Genomic DNA, 18898 nt, shown 5'->3' on the forward strand with positions numbered 1-18898 from the left:
CTTAGAGTATGCAAAATATTTCTATGCCATAAGATTGTATGCTTGTAGTACTTTATGCTTAATGGCGAATTATGCAAAAACTAATTATTTCAAATAACATTATGCGAAATGAAACAGATACCAGGTCTCGATTCGGACATTAAATTTATGCCAAAAGGTACTTCGATCAATAAAAATTATGCGTAGAGTATGTATGCGCAACAATCCAGTACCAAGTGAGTTTATGCTAACAGTATGTTATGCCTAAAGGTATTATGCAGAATAGAATTATTACAAAAAAAAATATGCCAAAGATAGGGGAACCTAACTGGCATGAATCATGCGGGTGTAGTATCATGCGAGGGTAAAATAGAACAGCCCCTGACCCCCGACCTGAGTTCGTGTGATAGTGCCTGACTCACTTGTTGGCTTTATAATAATTGGACACCAAAATTTCTAATGACAGTGTGTGTGTTAGCAAAAATCGGATATACCATTAATAATGGTGCACCTGTATTTATTGGTAGCCTGGGTCGTACTGTTCACGAATTCTATAACGTTGCTTTCTGTGGTTATTACTTTATGTTTCATAGATCCTGAACACATACAAAACCCTGTACATATTTAGCATCCTGATAAACATAACTTATTATTTTCCTTCAATTTAAGTGAAGGACTAAGGAAATTATTTTACAAGCCTCGTGAGGCATCCTTGTCGCCCATTCCGGCCATTCTTGTTTCTTCTTAATTCCAAACAAGGAAGAACAAACAAGAATCATGCTTGGACTTAAATCTTCGGAGTTTTCGTTTACTGTTTTTTCCTACGTGTTATGTAAAAATCGTTTTTTGTTGTTGACAATTGTGTATCAGTATTATTTTAAATCTAGAAAATGTGGTTGGTTGGTAGGTTGATGGTCAGACTCCTCGAAGTGTATGTACTTTTCCACGGCTTCATAAGTTTCTTCACGATCTTATTTTTTGTATGATCTTTATTAGCAGGAAACTAGTTTGGCACTCTGCCATGATTCACTAATTATAAAACTTCCATTTCGAATTCCTCAATTCCTGTGTCATCGTAATCAAATCACCTATATTTCTCAGTGTATGTTCATTCTTCATACAGTTCATGCTCTTATAGTATGTTTTGTGCGACGCCGAAACACAATCAACTTTGGTAGTGATATATTGTTGGAAGTTGTTTATAGGTTATCTTTTCATCGCATCTACATGCAATGCAATGTCTGTGTCTGTATATTGATGTGCCACTGGAAAGTTTGCAAAATTCCGTAATTCCCACAAGAGAAAAGTTTCCAAAATGTTCTCATTGGTATGTAGATTGAAGTGACTAAAATATAAATTACGCAGAAATTTTCTATAAAATTCTGAGATCCTTTTCAACTTAGGAAATTTACCGCAATTTGCTCATCTGTGTATTGATCGCTCCCAAAGTATCTGAGTGATATACATACATATTATGATATATGAGATAAGTAACTTATTTGGCCCCTTTACATCAAAATACTGTTAATGAAGTATTGCGTTAGGTATATAGGTATTGATATTAATAACAATTTCAAGTACTGATAGATAAAAGTCAGTGTAAACTACGAGTATGCTACCAGACAACCAATTGTCTTACTTATATCAACATATATGCTGTGGACGAAGCACGTGTTTCCCACAAAGGTTGCATTGTATTGATTCGGTTACATGTGTTGTGTGTATGGTAATTTACGTCTCCGACGTTCATATAACATTGCTAATGCACTTGACTCGTTTCTGACCTTTGTAAGGTTATAGGAATTCAAATTCGCGACTGATTGTTTAGTAAAGTTTAACAATTTTCTGTGACGTTCCTAAACTAGCGAGAAGCTAAACGATAAATATATGAAGTTATATCTGACATCGAATACGATGATATTTGTACCTGCCTACTAAGCTAGTAAGCTCAGTTAGATGTTATGCGGTAATCTCTGATAAGTAATGTGTCGACGCGCATTAAGTGATTAAGTAAAGCTACGTCGCAGCATCAAGGCCGGGTGAGTCACCGGCTGAGAACAGGGCAAGGTCGCTGCGATGATGTCTCGCGAACTGTCTGCGACAGGGAAGGGGAGAGTGGCCAGCACTAGCACTTATTGCGGCCCTAGGCATTAATCGGTCAGGACCCCAGGATTGTTTATCTGCTCGTGGCTGACCCTTGACAGCAGTGCCGCTTGACAATTTGTCTACGACTCGACTCGCTAGACGCTGCATCTAAGGCGCGCCTGTACATCCCTAGCATACAATAGCTAGGGATGTACAGGCGCCATTAGATATATTAAACCGGCCAGTGAACGACGCTAAACTGCACGTTCAGATATTTTTGAGCACCTTGGCCGCTCCAATAAGTCTGATGGCCCTGTACCTGTAAATACCTTTGCTATGGCTGGGGGATTTCACAAATGTATTGTATGCACGCTTCCCAACTAACCGATTTCGCAACTAACACCTGTTAATGCAAGCGCATGCACCGGCGGGTGGTGGTGCTGGGCAGGGCGAGGGTGCGCGGAACGCATGCGCGGGCGGGGCGCGGCGGCGCGCCAGTGGTGCCAGTATCGACGCGAGAGTCTGGCGCGCCGCGCGTGTTACCCGCACCCGCCGTACTGTAGAGCGCGCGTTACGTAAAACGCGGCCATGGCGGACTCCGGGCCTACCCTGTGCTCTGTGCTCAACCCCCGTAAGTGCCCGACGGCCCGCTTCGCTCGCTTGCCTCTGTCGCGACTAACCCGCTAACTCGCAGCCTTCTCTTGCAGATGCTTGGTTCGACCCGCAGAGGCTGCATCCCGAAGGTGAGTCCAGGGCGGTGGGCAGAAATAGGAGAATCGCTTAGGTCGGCGCGCCGCCAAGTGGGCCGCCGCCCGGGAGCGCTCGTCGCGCCCCCTGCACTGTGACTGTGACCCAGTGACCGACGGCGCCGGTGTTGTGAGCACAGTGTTGACAGTGCACAGTGTCCCCTGAAGCTCCCGGTTCCTCTCATGAAGTCCCATCAATCACACATGACACACGTTTCGCGCTGTCGCAGACCGATATATAACCTCGCGTGTCACTCCGACGTGCCCGACCTCATTCAAACACTTGCGATTATCATTCAGCGCTCTGCTTGTCACATAGGTACATCGAAAATTACATTGTTAAACTCAATACAGACGTAAACCGCATGTCAGCTTCCAATTCCATAGCCCAGTTCAGTATGGGGATCATTAAACTTTGGCTAGTATCTGCCAAATTATATTGGCGCTCAAAAATGTTACTATCCGGTATTCCTCGTTGAGGCTGTTGCCTCCGTGTATTTATTTATATCTGTCCTAATGCCAAAACGTGCGAAGGACGCCACTGTCCCCGCAATGCGGAACCGAGTTTGGCCGCGTGTCTCATCCTAGAACAATTCATAAATTCCTTCAATAGTTTTTGATTCGAAATTATCGCCCAATGTAGTTCGCGCAAGCGCGCTCTCATCTCGCGAACTTCAGCTCTGCCAAGATCAAATTAGACTAATTTCGAACTGACATTGACGCCTAAACAATACAAATTATCGCGATTGACCCGCGCTTGTAGCATAAGTGCTCATTTATAGAATAAGCTAGCAATTAGTGAGGGCAAGAGGGCTCGGGAAGAATCAGGTCGGGCCGTGATGCGCGGTCCGTTGTGTACAGGACAACGGAGTTTGCTTCTGTCTGTGACTGTTGAATGTGTATTGTGTAGTTTGCATGATTTGCATGTTAATTTGTTCTCATAATGTAGTAATGTACTTATAATGTGGTGGTATAACTGTTTGACCCTTAAAAGTCTCGCGAAAGACAGTACCTAGTCAGTTGCCAACACAGCTCGGGTTTAAGTTATTTTATTGACTAATGCGATTCTCTCTCTTTAATACCCGACCCCGTCTACGATACGCTGGGTCTAATTAAATTAGAAGCGAATGTGCTCTAATGTCATGTAGGCCAGACGAGGGCGAGCAAGCAAACATGTAGGCTATCTCGTCCGTATAGGCTTGCGATTGCGATGCTATTCCCTCATTGTTTCCGCGTATACCTGATGACTACTCGCCACGAAACACGATCCGGCCCCGGAGGCCGCGGTACTCGTATCCCATCTCTTGATAACAATCTGTTCATATCGGCCATTCCTTGAGAACTTTTTACACACTTCGGTGATCAGCAACTCCAGTCTGAGATTTCGTGGAAATTACTTAGCTAAAGTGACCCTCGAACTTCTTTTAAAACTATTCAGTCAGACAGAGCTTCGTATTTGAATATATTGGCCGTTTTGCTTGATAGTTTATTATGTAGTAACGTCCTGAAGCACCACCATTGTATTTAAGGATGTTGAAGTAACATATTAGACAAGATTTATTCGCAATAAAAGCAGCTGTTAACTCTTAGGACTGTTAAGATCTACATAATAATATTGTGTAGTATTATCGAGGTTCAGAGTATTAACATATACATTATTAAAATTTGTCTTTAGTACTATATGTAGAATGGTACCAGTATTGTGGCATGGTTACTTGTCAGGTCAGGTCAGGCTATCGCGTGGTCTCGACTCGCGAATTTGGAAATTAACTAAAGTTCGCGTGAACAAAATGCTAGTTAATCAAGTGATGGAAAAAACCGGCCAAGTGCGAGTCGGACTCGCACACGAAGGGTTGGGTTCCGTACCATTTTCTATAAAAACGGTCACCCATCCAAATACTGACCACTCCCGACGTTGCTTAACTTTGGTCAAAAATCACGTTTGTTGTATGGGAGCCCCACTTAAATCTTTATTTTATTCTGTTTTTAGTATTTGTTGTTATAGCGGCAACAGAAATACATCATCTGTGAAAATTTCAACTGTCTAGCTATCACGGTTCGTGAGATACAGCCTGGTGACAGACGGACGGACGGACGGACGGACAGCGAAGTCTTAGTAATAGGGTCCCGTTTTACCCTTTGGGTACGGAACCCTAAAAAGCAAAACATAACTAGTACATAAATAACAGCATTGGCTAATTATTTTCAGCTAAGTAATAACTATTGTATATTAGGTTTGTGGTACAGCCTTTCATTTGTTCCATAGCACTAAGAAATTCTTTTAGAAACAGTCTTCATACTCGGAATAAAAACTCTGTTGCTCAAATACTGTAATGGTTTGACAGACCAGGCTTCAACATAACATCAAGCTCAGATGAGTCGCTTCCCGCGTCCGTCGACTATCGGTACAATAGATATCTATATCTACCGCCAGGACACGCCGATAACTCGTGTTGCTGATACGTGTGGCGAAACGTTTTTATCGTGATTCCTGTCCCGTGGGACCCGATAGCCGACACGTGAAGGCTTTAGGTACTACAACAACGCCATGTGGCAGATTGACAAGCCTTTTGGAACGGTTTGTAGCAATGGCAATTCTTTGTGGGCCTGACTCCAATAAGATTCAACTGGGAATATGATAAAATCAGAAGTATTTGACAAGTAATTGTAGACAGCCTACTTCTCGAACAAGTCAAATTGTACAAGTAAAATATACGTGAACTTGATAACGTCATACTATTTAATTACAATGGAAAGTCAAATGAAAATCATTGAAATACCTTTTTTCAAAAATATCCAAACTAATTTACATATCAGATATGACCGTGATCCATGGTTGGACCGAAAGAACTTATGAATACACAACGAATAATGAACAATACAATATTTATTTACACAAACACTTTCTTATATTCCTATCAAAATTATACAAAACTTACAGCAAAAACAACAAATGAGCAGTTGTATCAGTAATTGTGCTTACAATTTTATAACATAAGTATCGACATTCATAGTAGGTATTCATACGTTACTACTTTCGTTCATGTCAACAAGATTTATCAGCGCTCTCAGACTAACTAAACTAAACAGTCTGATAAATGTGTTGACGTGATCGCCTTTTATTAAGTGCGTATATTTTTTTAAATGTGAACATATGCTCGTTTGGTAAACATCATATTCATGATTCAAGAGAAATGATATCCTCAGAAGTAGGTATGTTACTTGGTATAAAGGTAAAAAAAACCGGCCAAGTGCGAGTCGGACTCGCGCACGAAGGGTTCCGTACCATTACGCAAAAAACCGGGCAAGTGTGAGTCGGACTCGCACACGAAGGGTTCCGTACCATTATCTATAAAAACGGTCACCCCTCCAAGTACTGACCCCGCCCGACGTTGCTTAACTTCGGTCAAAAATCACGTTTGTTGTATGTTATTTTATTGTGTTTATTTGTTGTTATAGCGGCAACAGAAATACATTATCTGTGAAAATTTCAGCTGTCTAGCTATCACAGATCACGAGATACAACCTGGTGACAGACAGACGGACGGACGGACGGACAGCGGAGTCTTAGTAATAGGGTCCCGTTTTTACCCTTTGGGTACGGAACCCTAAAAATGCAGACAGGGTTTCATCATTGTTTACGTTAAATTTGACACTTTCGTGGAAGGACGTGACTGCACTGCACTATCATTTTCTAATTTTAGCTCCACTGATTGCAGTTTATAACGACGTTGATTTAAATTGAGGCCGTGTTTTTGTTCGCTAATGTAATGGGCCTTGTTAAAGACCTTGTCTCTAACTATTGTTTTTTCCTAAAGATTTAATTGATCGTTTTGGACTTATTAGTTCTTGGACTTACAAGATAATTAGTTCAAGCCAAATTTTCATCGTTACGATAACGTTTCGCCTTGCTTGCCAGTGCAATCTTTGGCCGTCCGTTTATCTTTAATTCTTTATGATCGCGAATATGATTTGATAATTAAATTGTTTATCGGGTTTCCATGTAATGTTTGACTTATAAGTTAGCGGGAAGTTTCTACATGTCGTGCACCGTCAAATTTCGGATTATTTAAACTCAATAGGTGGGAAAATTCGCATACTTTCTGAAGGAGTCTTCGTCCCCCACTGCGCGGAAGTGGCCGGTATATTTAGCGACAAGGACGGCGCCATTGTATTTAGTTTTAAACTGTTGGTTGGTTGTTGGCTGGTGACCGAGTAACCGATGCTATCATTGTGCACCTGCCGCGTCACAATCACAACGTGTTAGAATGAAAGAAAACAAAATGTTAGACCTACAATTTTGGCTATGGGGCTATGCTAAATTGCATCTGTGGAATCACCAACAGACATGTGAGTTTCTGCATGAGCTTTCTATTTAGTACTTGTAAACAACTGGAATTATTAAATCATCGGATGGCATATGTTCTTTTCTATTTCGTTTAGGTGTTGTCAATTTCGCATTAAAATAAACTCTACAGTTATTAATTTAACCATTGTTCTAAGCTTACCTCCAGTTGTGACTTGAAACCGTCAAGTTGACATAATAATATCAAGTTTTATTTAATAATTAACTTCCAACATATCGTTCGTTACCTATCAGTAATTGACAACTTTTGTTGAAATACATTAAGTTGCAGTGGGCAGGTTCACTTAATAATAATTCAGTTTATACCTAATAACCGAACCGAATAACGTCTTACCAACGAATTCATTTACAATATATTTTCTATCTACCGTCGTCTAAGCGGCTTCAGTGGCTTTGCACCCTAAGATTTTATACAACACTTCATCTCAGGAATTTCCTGATCAGATAATTGGCGCTAGTACTAAATTTTCCTAAAGGGACTGCCATCTGAACTTCCAATACCGAGGAAAAACTTGGGCTTGGAATGCTTCGAAAATCATGTTTATACTAGTTAGCTTACGGCGTCATCCTGTAAGCCAGGGGTCTCCATACTTTTTTACCTGAGGTCCATATTGCGCCTCAGAAACTTTCGCGCGGGCCACCGTCGGTTTTTGCGCCGGGGGAGGGTGTCTGGTTGCTGCTGTAAGGAACAGTTCCACTCAATGAATGCTGTATTCCGCGGGCCGAATTGGAACACGTCGCGGGCCGGATTTGGCCCGCGGGCCGGGGTTTGGAGACCCCTGCTGTAAGCCAATGTAACAGTTTAGGTGTAAACTCCCGTCTATGCTATTACATTGTAGCTGCGATTCACTTTCGTTACGTCGATTATGCGCAACAGTTGCGTGGACGCAGCTCCACTCATGCGCAGACCGATTACGAAGCAGGCAAGTTCATCACTCGTAGAACCAATCTCAGCGGTGACCACTATGTCTAAGTACAGTCAGCAGCAATAGTTGCTAAGCGGGCGAGGTGTTCCAAAAGATCTTGACGCGACTTTATTGTTAAGGGAATAAGAGCGCGCCAATGTAATTTTGAACACTTCGCCCGCTTAGCAACTTCTGCTGCTGACAGTACTTATATCACAGATTTTTCAGTTTCATTTTATTTTATCTGGTTTTGGCATTCCTGAATATGCTGTGCTACTTAGTAGGTCACACACGTTTGGGTGTTTTTGTCAAATTTTCAGTATCATTCCTTTTATCGATATTACTGTTTTAGGGTAGGTTTACTTATCGGTTATTTACAGATGAAAATATTTTTTTTTTTACTGTGAAATTATCTATTAGTTTCTAAGATAATCGGTCAAATTTTCCTGCAGATGCCACATTATTCCTTAAGCTTTACATATCAACCAGTCATTTAAGGATCTGGGATAAAGAAACAGAGTTTATGATCAATCAGAAATATCGTTTGTCCTGGTTAACTCGTGCATTCAGCTCTCGTACGCTCGGTTAGCGATTTAATTATCTGGACACAGCAAAAAACAAAGGAAAGTGTGCTGCTTAACTTACACGAGTTACTGTGTTCATTTCATAGTGCTGTTACATTGTTACGTTAATTGAAATCCACATACATACACGTAATGTATTGACTAGAATTGCTTTGCTAACATAATTCTGATGTCGGTTCAAATATTTAAAGTACCACTAGCCACTCATGGCGATATGGGCGGTATAAATATCACCGTAGATTAAGAAGTACATACTTAGTTAGACTTTTTTGGCAAACGTGACCAATCAGCCTGAATTGGTGAATTGGCTAGTAGTGCAATTGTAGGCTATAATAGTTATTTGTTTGACAAGGGGGCAAAGTTAATAGAGAGTAAGAGGGTTGAACTAACTTTGCACCGAGTGAAACACAACTTTTTAGGAAAATACTAACTGTTAAACATTACAAATCAAATCCAAATGAACGCTATTAAATATTTATTACTTATTACAAATCATCACTTAAAAATCAATTCTACCAGAGGAAAAAACATGAGGCAAAACCTCAAAGTTTGCTTGAAATTACTTTGTTACTCTCGTGGACAAAATACAACGTTCTCTTCAGTTTTTGAGAAATAAAGAAAGCCTTTATGGGTTTGTGTGGTAAAAAATATACCCGCTTCGTGTATAATTTTATACTAACAAAGGTTGTTATTTAATTTTTTACACATCACAAGATTCACAAGCCTTCGCCGTAAGCCAACCAGTATAAAAGTGATTTCGAGATCGGTAACAGAACAGCTGCGTATTCTGAGATCTCATTTAATCTGGTCATAGTGACGCAAACTCGTCAGCGCCCTGGAAGTGATGAAAAACATGCCAGTTTTCTTGGGCTAGGTCAGTGCCTCAGGACGACCGGACTGGTTCTGCAGCGTGATGGGGATAAAAAACGTCTTTGCAATAAGGCTTAGTCATTTCCAAGGACTTAAATATGTACCTGTCTTAAAACAATCGGTAATTGTATTGGTAATACTTTGGTTTGGTAAACTTATCGGTTGTCAATAAGATGCAAATATAGATAGTCTTTTTTCAACCAGCAATGACAATGTAAAACGTCTCGAACGTCTGAACAACTCTAATGAGTAATGACACTTCAAATTTCTTTCCGACTGAAAATTTCCACATGGAAAGACTACGAAAACTTCTCCCAATTTAGTATGCGGTACGAAATTTCCTCTTACCGTAATGGAAATTTCCTTTATTTCTTAGGAAAAAATCCATTTTTTTTTCCGCGAACATCTCCACACAAACTGAGTTGCAAAGCGAGTCAAAAATTTGCGAACATACAATGAAGTACACTAGAAAAACATACACAAAGTAGAAAACATAAAAAATGTATAGCATCCTATACCTTCGTATAGGTTAGGTAGGTATGTAGTTTGTTTACTCGCGTAATGTACGGTAATGAAATAGGTACCTACTGAGTATGTAGGCTGGGTGGGTCTCCGCACTGCGTAAATGTATGTGTCACGTCTGTATAAACAGATACAATTAACAGACCAGGCTGGTACTTAGTAGACCTGATCGCTTTGAATCAAGTCTCCGAATGTAGTTTTCGCTGTTAATTTAGTCGTGATAAACGTTGCTTAAAGTTGGTTTTTGAGGAACAAGTCTTTCTTTAGAGGAAAACTATTTTACCAGAGTACATGTTTTTGTTTTGAAATGTCAAAATTTAAAATTTAACTTCGTATTTTTCTTATTAACACCAAGAAATAAACCACCGGTAACTGGATAATAATCAGAACGAAACGAATCCTAGTTTCAATGGCGTCTGGACGAGACAAAAGCACAGCCTGCTATTGTTTTATAAAGATCCGTTAGGTGCAGTTTAAACCTAAATTAATGAGACAATGATTCTCATTATTAAATAGTTACGAAGTTCTCAAAACGCACCTTAATACCCAGGCTACAAGGACGAAATTAGGACGCCTAGGAGCATTGAGGCCAGTCAGAATTTGTCTTTTTGTGGTGGTGGGAACGCATATATGCGGCTAATGTCTGCGCATAGTTAGTCTATTTCACTGAATTTTGTGCCTATTTGCTTGATGTCTCTAATTAAGGTCAAAAGAACGAGGGTCCAATTGGTTCTGTTCCATTGGTGGATGGGTTTTCCGAGCCAATCATCTTAGGATTAATCCCGGTTGCTGACGAGCTCGGTTTAAAAACAATATGGCCAATTTGAAGAGTGAGGATTTTGACTTTTCATATCTCATGCTCTGAAAGTGGGTCGTTGTTGTTCTAAAAGGTGCGCAGAAAGTGATACGTTTATGCTCTAGCGCAGAAAAGTGGTGTACTCCTCTGCGTCCCCGTCCCACGAACAACTGGGTGGAAACAAAATGGAAAAATAGTGTCTTTATTTCCTCGCCTGTAACAATTGGTAATTGTTTAATTTTACTAATCCCACGTTGATCCTTTTTTTATAAAAAACGATGAAAGTAAATTGTTAAAAACAAATTATTCTTAATTTCTTTCGTTGAATTATATTTACTCGATTTCATAAGACTCGAACCAAAAGGAATACACCAAAAATATTTTTTTAAACCTTACACTTGCGTAAATGAGCAAAGGCAGAATCTTATACAGCCACAGTTAAACGTTTGTACGATATTAAATTGGTTTTTAAAGTTATTTAGCACTATATTCATAAAAATAAAATAAAATACAAGATAAAAATTTCTTATATTATTAATTACATTGTTATTTAATATTTAAAATACTTTTATTATGTTATTGCGTGGTGCGGCGTACCAAGGTCGCGGTGCGGTCCGGTAGTCTGTGGCGGCTTTTAGAACGAAAAAGTATAAAATTAAAAAGTATGAGGCAATCCCGCTGATTTTCACACTATAATGAACAAATCATTTTAAAATTACTGCAGTTTGTTAAAAAATGTGTGTTTTCGTAAATATTGCAATCTGAATGATTTTCGCTAGGGTTTATTAATCTTCACACATGTAAAGTCTCCGATTGCAAGTAAGTCCTAAGGAAAAAAATCATGGCCGTAGGTATATTGGGTACTTCAATTACTGATTTTGCGAAATTGCCTTGTCTTGTTTGGTTTCCTCGCATTCGATATGAAAAGTAGAGTGTTTAACTCGGGTGAAAGGCACCATTTCCGTCTCGGACTATTGGCGCTCTCACTGCGTTCGAGCGCCAAACTACCTCGACAGAAATGGGTGCCTTTCAACCCTTGGTTAACAATCTACTATTACATGATACCATAAACCGGAAGATGTGCATACTCGCAGAGAGGGAGACAGTGACGGGGTAACAAACTTTTTAGGGTTCCGTACCCAAAGGGTAAAATCGGGACCCTATTACTAAGTCTCCGCTGTCCGTCTGTCTGTTACCAGGCTGTATCTCATGAAACTTGATACTAGACAGTTGAAATTTTCACAGATGATGTATTTCTGTTGCCGCTCTAACAACAAATAGGTACTAAAAACAGAATAAAATAAATATTTAAGTGGGGCTCCCATACAAGAAACGTGATTTTTTGCCGTTTTTTGCGTAATGGTACGGAACCCTTCGTGCGCAAGTCTGACTCGTATTCGAAACGTATTTGTAATGTTAAGGTACCTACTTACTCAAATTGTACATATGTATACAAAAAGGATAGATTGCCCCAACTTGGTTAACCGATCTTAGAATAAAATTGGTACCAGAGCGGGATTATTTGCTAGCAATGTAAATAAACCCATCGAACTGTCATTTTAGTATCTACGATATGAAAACGTAGCTTATAGGTACCTACGTTTGATCGCTCATGCCATCGCAGTGCGCACGCGACGCCTGTGTGTTGCTTTTGGCAATGCTCACAGCGCAGACATTGCTCTTGAAGTTTGCTCGTTAATTGCCATTGCGCCATTCAGAACCATAAATTAAGCTTTCAATTTTATTTTGAATGGCTAAATCGACTATAAATATACCCCGAAAAGTAAGCGTTTTAATTTTAACCTGGACGTACTGAATTAAGCCACTTTATTATGTCTACTGATATTTGTGATCTGTAGTATTAAATATTAAAGTTACTGTTAAGAAATCGACGTAAAATTTTCCAACTACTGTAACTTACAGAATGATAAATGAATAAGCCTTTATTATTATCGCGGAAATATTCTGTTGTGAAATCTTGGCCTTTCATATTTTGTGGAAATAAAAGATAGACCTACATACCTATTTAATGGTAGGTAATGGAATTTGAGTTATATTCGAACGGAGAAACGTTAATTTAATGCTATAAAAATATGTTGATATGCCTAATAGATAATTAGATGCCTACACGCACACAAATGGTTTTGCTAACTGTCATATTCTTTGCAGTAATTAATTGACGAGGCAAATAAGTAATTAGAGTGTGGAATGCTTGAATAAGTAAATAAGCAAGCAGTTTTCCACAAGAGAATTGCTCTTCCTCATAAATATTCAGTCTCTGAGATATATTGTAGTGCAACTTCAACCCAAAGTTGTTGTTCAAATCGTGTTCAGTTAACTTCTCTGAGATATATTGTAGTGCAACTTCAACCCAAAGTTGTTGTTGAAATCGTGGTCAGTTAACTAAACTCAGAACTCAGACTACCTAACTAATAGGTATGAGCGTGGTCTCCAATTACACATTACTTTTACGGATGTCGAGGTCACAGTTAGGTACACTCTAACGCTAGTTTGAGACAGTATGCAAATGCTGGGAAGAAGTAACAAATAGCCTAGGGGCTCAGACTGGTGTGGGAGGCTGCGCCTTTCACTCTTTGCTGAAACCATTGTTACTCTCTATTCTCTATACTTTTACATTCATATTTGTAACACTCCCTACCCCCGAATGATGCTTCGTGTCTCATGTCAAGTTTATGAAGTACAGGCACGGGCTTTACGGACCGATCACGCAAATACGTGTTGGTATGAAAGTAAATTTTTCACTATGCTTTATGTGTAGGGTGGCCATGAAATCATGAGACATCCAACTTAACTAAAAATTTAATTGTGCATAAAATATTCATGTTATCTAGTCCAACTCCTCTCGTAGACCAATTGGTACTTTCATAAGTATTTAAACTGCATAGAGCAGTTCTACTTTGCAAATGTTCGATCAGCCCACTTTAGATACTAATAGATACTAATGCATTCACTTAGACATGTAAGTATCTCAAAATGAATAGCCCCATTAACTTAATTCAATCGTATCGAAGTCATTGACCGAGGCTCGAGATTTGAGACCGATTTAGTATTGTGAGTCACCGTTTTCAATAATCGAAACGAACAGACGCCGGTATTTTATCGATACTTCAAAGCAATTGAAATATTATTGCAGCCAACGAGATTGAAATTTTCCGTAATCAACTTTCGACTGTAATCAATTAATCATAAAACTTATCATGCCCGTTAGTGAAAATTGGTTTTGTCTCCTAAACCTTTCCACGAATGAATTTTAACTGAATCAGCGGGCTCAGCACGGTTCCATTTTTATCGACTATCACTATGCGCGTCCCTTTCGCACTTACATACTTGTTAGAACGTGACAGGCATGGTGACAAGGGATAAAAACGCGACCGTGCTAAGCCGCCTGGTTTGACAAACGTTTATGAATAAAGGCATCTGTGCCGCGAGTTTTATCGTAGCGAAATAAAAGAAAGGCGCCGCGATAAGGCTACGGAGCCGGGGTTGTCATGGTGTCAGTAGTTGCGCGGTGACGTGTGCCCTCGTGGCTGCGCGCGCGGCGCGGCGCGGCCGCTCACACGTGCGCTCGCTCACTCCGCCGCCATGGTGCGTTCCAAGCAGTCGCCCCGGCACGCCGCTCAATACGAGGACCTCCCGCCCCGCGGCCCAGGTACACCACATTATCATCACTAAAATTTCCCGTCATACTTTCCCCCGAACCCTCACACGGAGCACAAAACATAAATTTGTCTGGATCGGCGAGCGCCGCGGACTTTCTGTCGACGTGTCGGGATCATAACATACTGTCTTTTACGAAACTGCCACGAAATACTTATCTTATCATTGTAAAGATGCACTTGAGAGTGAACGTGTTTGTGTATGTAGTTTAATTCATTTTATGCTTACTCCTCAGTTGTATTCGTAGTTCCAAGTGCTTCGTATCGTAGTTAAGTGTTGTTAGTGATCCATAAGGTGCGGTTTTGTTTTTCCCGTTGTAGTGTCTTCCTGTTTTGCTGTTTCGTTTGGTTTCGTGTATTTAGTTGTTTTGTTTGATCGGTTAGAAGGAGACATGCCCAATGGACCGTAGTGTGCACGGGACCGGTCCGGGGTTATTCACCGCATCCCGCGAGCTTACTCAGCAGATGACCCAGTAGGCGGGTTGCCTTTGCTTTACTTTGTATTTACTTACTAAGTTTGTACTGAGATTCTTGGATTATCTCCGATGCATTCTATGGACCTGTCAAAATTCTTTACACAATATAATTTAGGTATAATTGGACAAAAAATATCAGTTTCTTCTAGTTGTAGTTCCAGGGACTACTAGCAAGATTACTTGATTATTTAACCAACAAAGTTGCACAATTTTTGGCTTCGGCTGAAATGGCAAATCCGAAAATGATGCACCCGTCACATTGTTAGTTTGAGTTGAAATTTTCCTCACTGCTTCGATCGACACTAGGGTTGCCAGATCGAAAGGCGCTATTATCGGGAAACAATATCAATTTTTCGGGATTTTGGGACTTAAGTCGGGAAAAAAAAATTAGAAATGCCACGATTGCCACGATGCCATGATTCGGCAACTATTCGGTATTCGGCCTATTCGGACACTTTGCCCAATATTCGGTATTCGGCCGAATGTTGCCTACTATTCGGCCGAATACCGAATATCTGTTGCATCTACCTAAAAAGAAAAATTACAAAAAAAAATACCAGAAACTAGGTATATTTAATATTTAAAATGTATTCTTGGAAAGTAGTTAAATACGAAGGCACATTTTTGAGCATTTATCGATTACAAAATATTTTATTTTTATCATGGGTCTGATTTGATTGACTCTAATATACATTCATTAATTCTGTTCAACATAAAAATATATCTTAGCAAACGTAGTGCTTTATTTGATGGCTAACAGTTTGCATAATAATTGTGACTCTAAATTTTCGCATGTCTTGCCGAATATTCGGTATTCGGCCGAGAGAGGGGCCGAATATTCGGTATTCGGCCAAATTCACTATTCGGGGCATCTCTAAAAAAATACATGCAAATTAAAGTAATTGTATTAAAAACAACGATATTTTACATTATTGGCACTACGTCAGCTCGCTCGCTCGACGACAGTTCGGAACTTGAAATTATTGTTTTATAACGAGAAGCTGTTTTTCGGGACAGTTTACACTTTGTCGGGAATCGGGAACACCTGCTAAAAATCGGGAGAATCCCGCTAAATCCCGACCATCTGGCAACCCTAATCGACACCCACCCACGCTAGTCTTATTAACATGCAAAATGCGTGCTGGACCGAGAGACGACTCGACAAACTTTGCCACACATTGTAACATAAAATCAGACTGGTTATATCACAAATTTTCATAGTAGGTATATTTTGAGAAGTATCACGACATCCGGAGCTTTATCATAATTATGTTTTTCTCAACAGAGCTCCTGATTTTGCATCAGTCTTCTCTCGGTTGAACTTGTCATTATGCTTCGTTTAGTTTAGACGATTCCAATGCTAGTGCCAATCTATCTGGAATGTCAAAAGCTGACACTGTTGTCAGTTGTTGTATTCACAACCAGTCCACTAGCGTTCAAACAGACTAGCAAGACTGGCACTAGCCACCGGCATCGTAAACGGTGCTTCCTTTACGATAGTAACAATTCACTCGTGTATTTCAGTGGAGGCGCTAATATACTGGCGTAGCGCGGCGCGCTCCGGTGCCGCGCTGGGCGCGGGCCTGGCGCTGCTGCTGGCGCTGGCGTGCTGCTCCGTGGTGTCGGTGGCGGCCTACGTCTCATTGCTGGCGCTGTCTGCGGCCGTCGCCTTCCGCATCTACAAGAATGTGCTCCAAGCCGTGCAGAAGACCAATGAGGGACATCCCTTCAAGTGAGTACCCGCTACTTATCAAAATATAGTGAAAAAGTGTATCATGCAGCGTGCACTAGTATTGCACAGGAATTTTCAAGCACAAAAAGAGGGGAGGGAGAAGATATTATTTTTATCTGCAGCTGGCTGTGTTGGAAAACTTTTATTTACAGTAGGTAATCCATAAATGCCTAGCAACTTAATTACTGCTTAAGTTTGTAGGGACTGCGTGATATCGAGAATTCTGTACGTTCCTACATACATTGTCAAACTTTGTTTACATTGAAGGTCAATAGGGATTGCATAGAAGGTCCGTACAAACTGTGCCCATTTTATTTTGTTTTGACTATGACCATATTTCTGGATAGATACATTATCTGTGTAATTTCGGGACTCCACTGTCTGTTGATTTCTATTCTTCTGTCAAAAACAAAATAATTCGCGTGCCAATAACATAACCCCGAAGTTATTGTAACAAACAAAGGATACCTACATATGTAGGTATGTAAATACAGGGACCTATATGCAACAGTGGTAGAGCCGAGATGCGCAACCAGTCGCGTCAGCCGCGCAAGCGTGAAAAAGAAACTCGATAGGGGGACCTCTCGACACAGTCACATATATTATGTATGTCATGTACTACATTTTCGGTCAGACATCTCTTTTATCTGTGATGGTGACCGTAGCGGGACCTTGCAAAACATGAAGTGTCATCTCTTTCTTTGGGACGTAAAACAAGGAAGGAAGAGCCCGGCTTTTTAGGTCTATACCGTCTTAATACAAAGTTGTTGACTACGGTTGGTTTAAGGTTTGGTTTCGACGTGTGCAATGCTTAGTAAAAGTTGATTTAGTTCCTAACTTGCTAGGTGCCTTCTACTAGAAAATCACCGTGATTCGTGAATATTAAAACTTTTTTACTGTAGTCTCTTTTATGACAGTTATGGTCGCCTTATCACGTGGTAAATAGAAGACTATTATATAGATGTCATAGTCTTTTAACTTTTGCCTATTTTAAAACTTTTGACAGTTGGTTAATAAATAAATTAAACAATCGAGCCTGCTATTCTTGCTTCATTATTCATTAAATTCGATTCAAAAGTACAGTAGCTTAGTCTTAGATTGAACAGTGGCGAACACTTGTGTTTGAACAGCCTCCGCGCGTCTTTTGTTCACCGGATTTTGTATTAATTTTCACACTCTTACATTATGTGATATTTTTGAGCTTTTCCATAAATAATTGTACCATTTGTCCCTAAGCACCTAATGAATTTCATCTTTCTGATTATTAAATTTATGAAATTACTATACAGTTTCTGCTTAAATAAGGAAATACTAGGTATCATAAATCATAACAACGATAAACTCGCTTTACTCCTGTTACCAGACACATGCATAATAGTAATAAAGAGCAAGTAATAGTCACGTAGCAACCAGTTGAGTGAATTTCCTTTCATAGGTTAAAGAAATCGATAAAATTTCTTATAGAAAACACCTAATAAGTAGACTAACTAAAGCGGAAATACAGCAGGCAGGAGAAATATCTAAAGGTAGTTTATGAAATTGTGGAGAGTGTCCGAGCTTTGGCTTGGTGTTGGCCGTGGCGATGAGGCTATTGCGCGCGATAAGCGCCATTACGTCATCATAATCGTCATCTTTGTTACCAACTAGACTAGACACTCGTTTGTGGACGATGTTAGACTAAACGTAAAAGAGTTTCGGACCTTAGGCCTTGACCGTCGCGCGATAAGCGCCAGGGTACGTCATAATCGTCATCGTTGTCATTAACTAGACCTCGTTCATGGGCGAGGTTAGACTAAACATACAAAAGTGGTTTCAAATTTGTTAACGAAGTTTCTGAGACTGTAGAGAGTTTCGGAGCTTTGGCTGGGGACCTTGGCCTTGACCGTCGCGCCATAAGCGCCAGGGTACGTCATCTTCTTCATTGTTGTCACCAACTAGACACTCGTTCGTGGGCGATGTTAGACTAAACATGCAAGAGTGGTTTCAAATTTGTTAACGAAGTTTCTGAGACTGGAGAGTTTCGGCTGATGGCCTTGGCGGTGGCGAGGCTTAATTAAAGCGTCTTAATCGTCATCGTTGTCACCAACTAGACACTCGCTCGTGGGCGAGGTTACGTTAGTTGTTCTTTGACAGAAAATTGCATCGCAAATCTTGTGACAT

The 18898-nt window shown here is 40.2% G+C and overlaps 2 protein-coding genes across 7 annotated transcripts in view; both read left to right on the plus strand.

Annotated features, from left to right (window-relative positions):
• The window catches only part of LOC134797316 (WD repeat-containing protein 26), a 114330-nt gene that overhangs the window by 51502 nt on the left and 43930 nt on the right, over positions 1-18898 (plus strand). The window lies entirely within an intron of this gene.
• LOC134797499 (reticulon-3-B) overlaps positions 1-18898 on the plus strand; it is a 32238-nt gene that overhangs the window by 7650 nt on the left and 5690 nt on the right. For 2 of the 6 annotated variants that reach the window (XM_063769744.1, XM_063769777.1), the window contains exons 2-3: positions 2772-2807; positions 16531-16738. In XM_063769744.1, coding sequence (XP_063625814.1) covers positions 2772-2807; positions 16531-16738 — 244 coding nt within the window. Of the gene's footprint in view, positions 1-2538; positions 2696-2771; positions 2808-14370; positions 14524-16530; positions 16739-18898 lie in introns of those variants that run through there. The other 4 variants (XM_063769750.1, XM_063769786.1, XM_063769759.1 and 1 more) reach the window with 3 other exon arrangements.

Source organism: Cydia splendana, chromosome 1 (genome assembly GCF_910591565.1).
Source record: "Cydia splendana chromosome 1, ilCydSple1.2, whole genome shotgun sequence".
In the NCBI taxonomy this organism is placed as follows: domain Eukaryota; kingdom Metazoa; phylum Arthropoda; class Insecta; order Lepidoptera; family Tortricidae; genus Cydia; species Cydia splendana.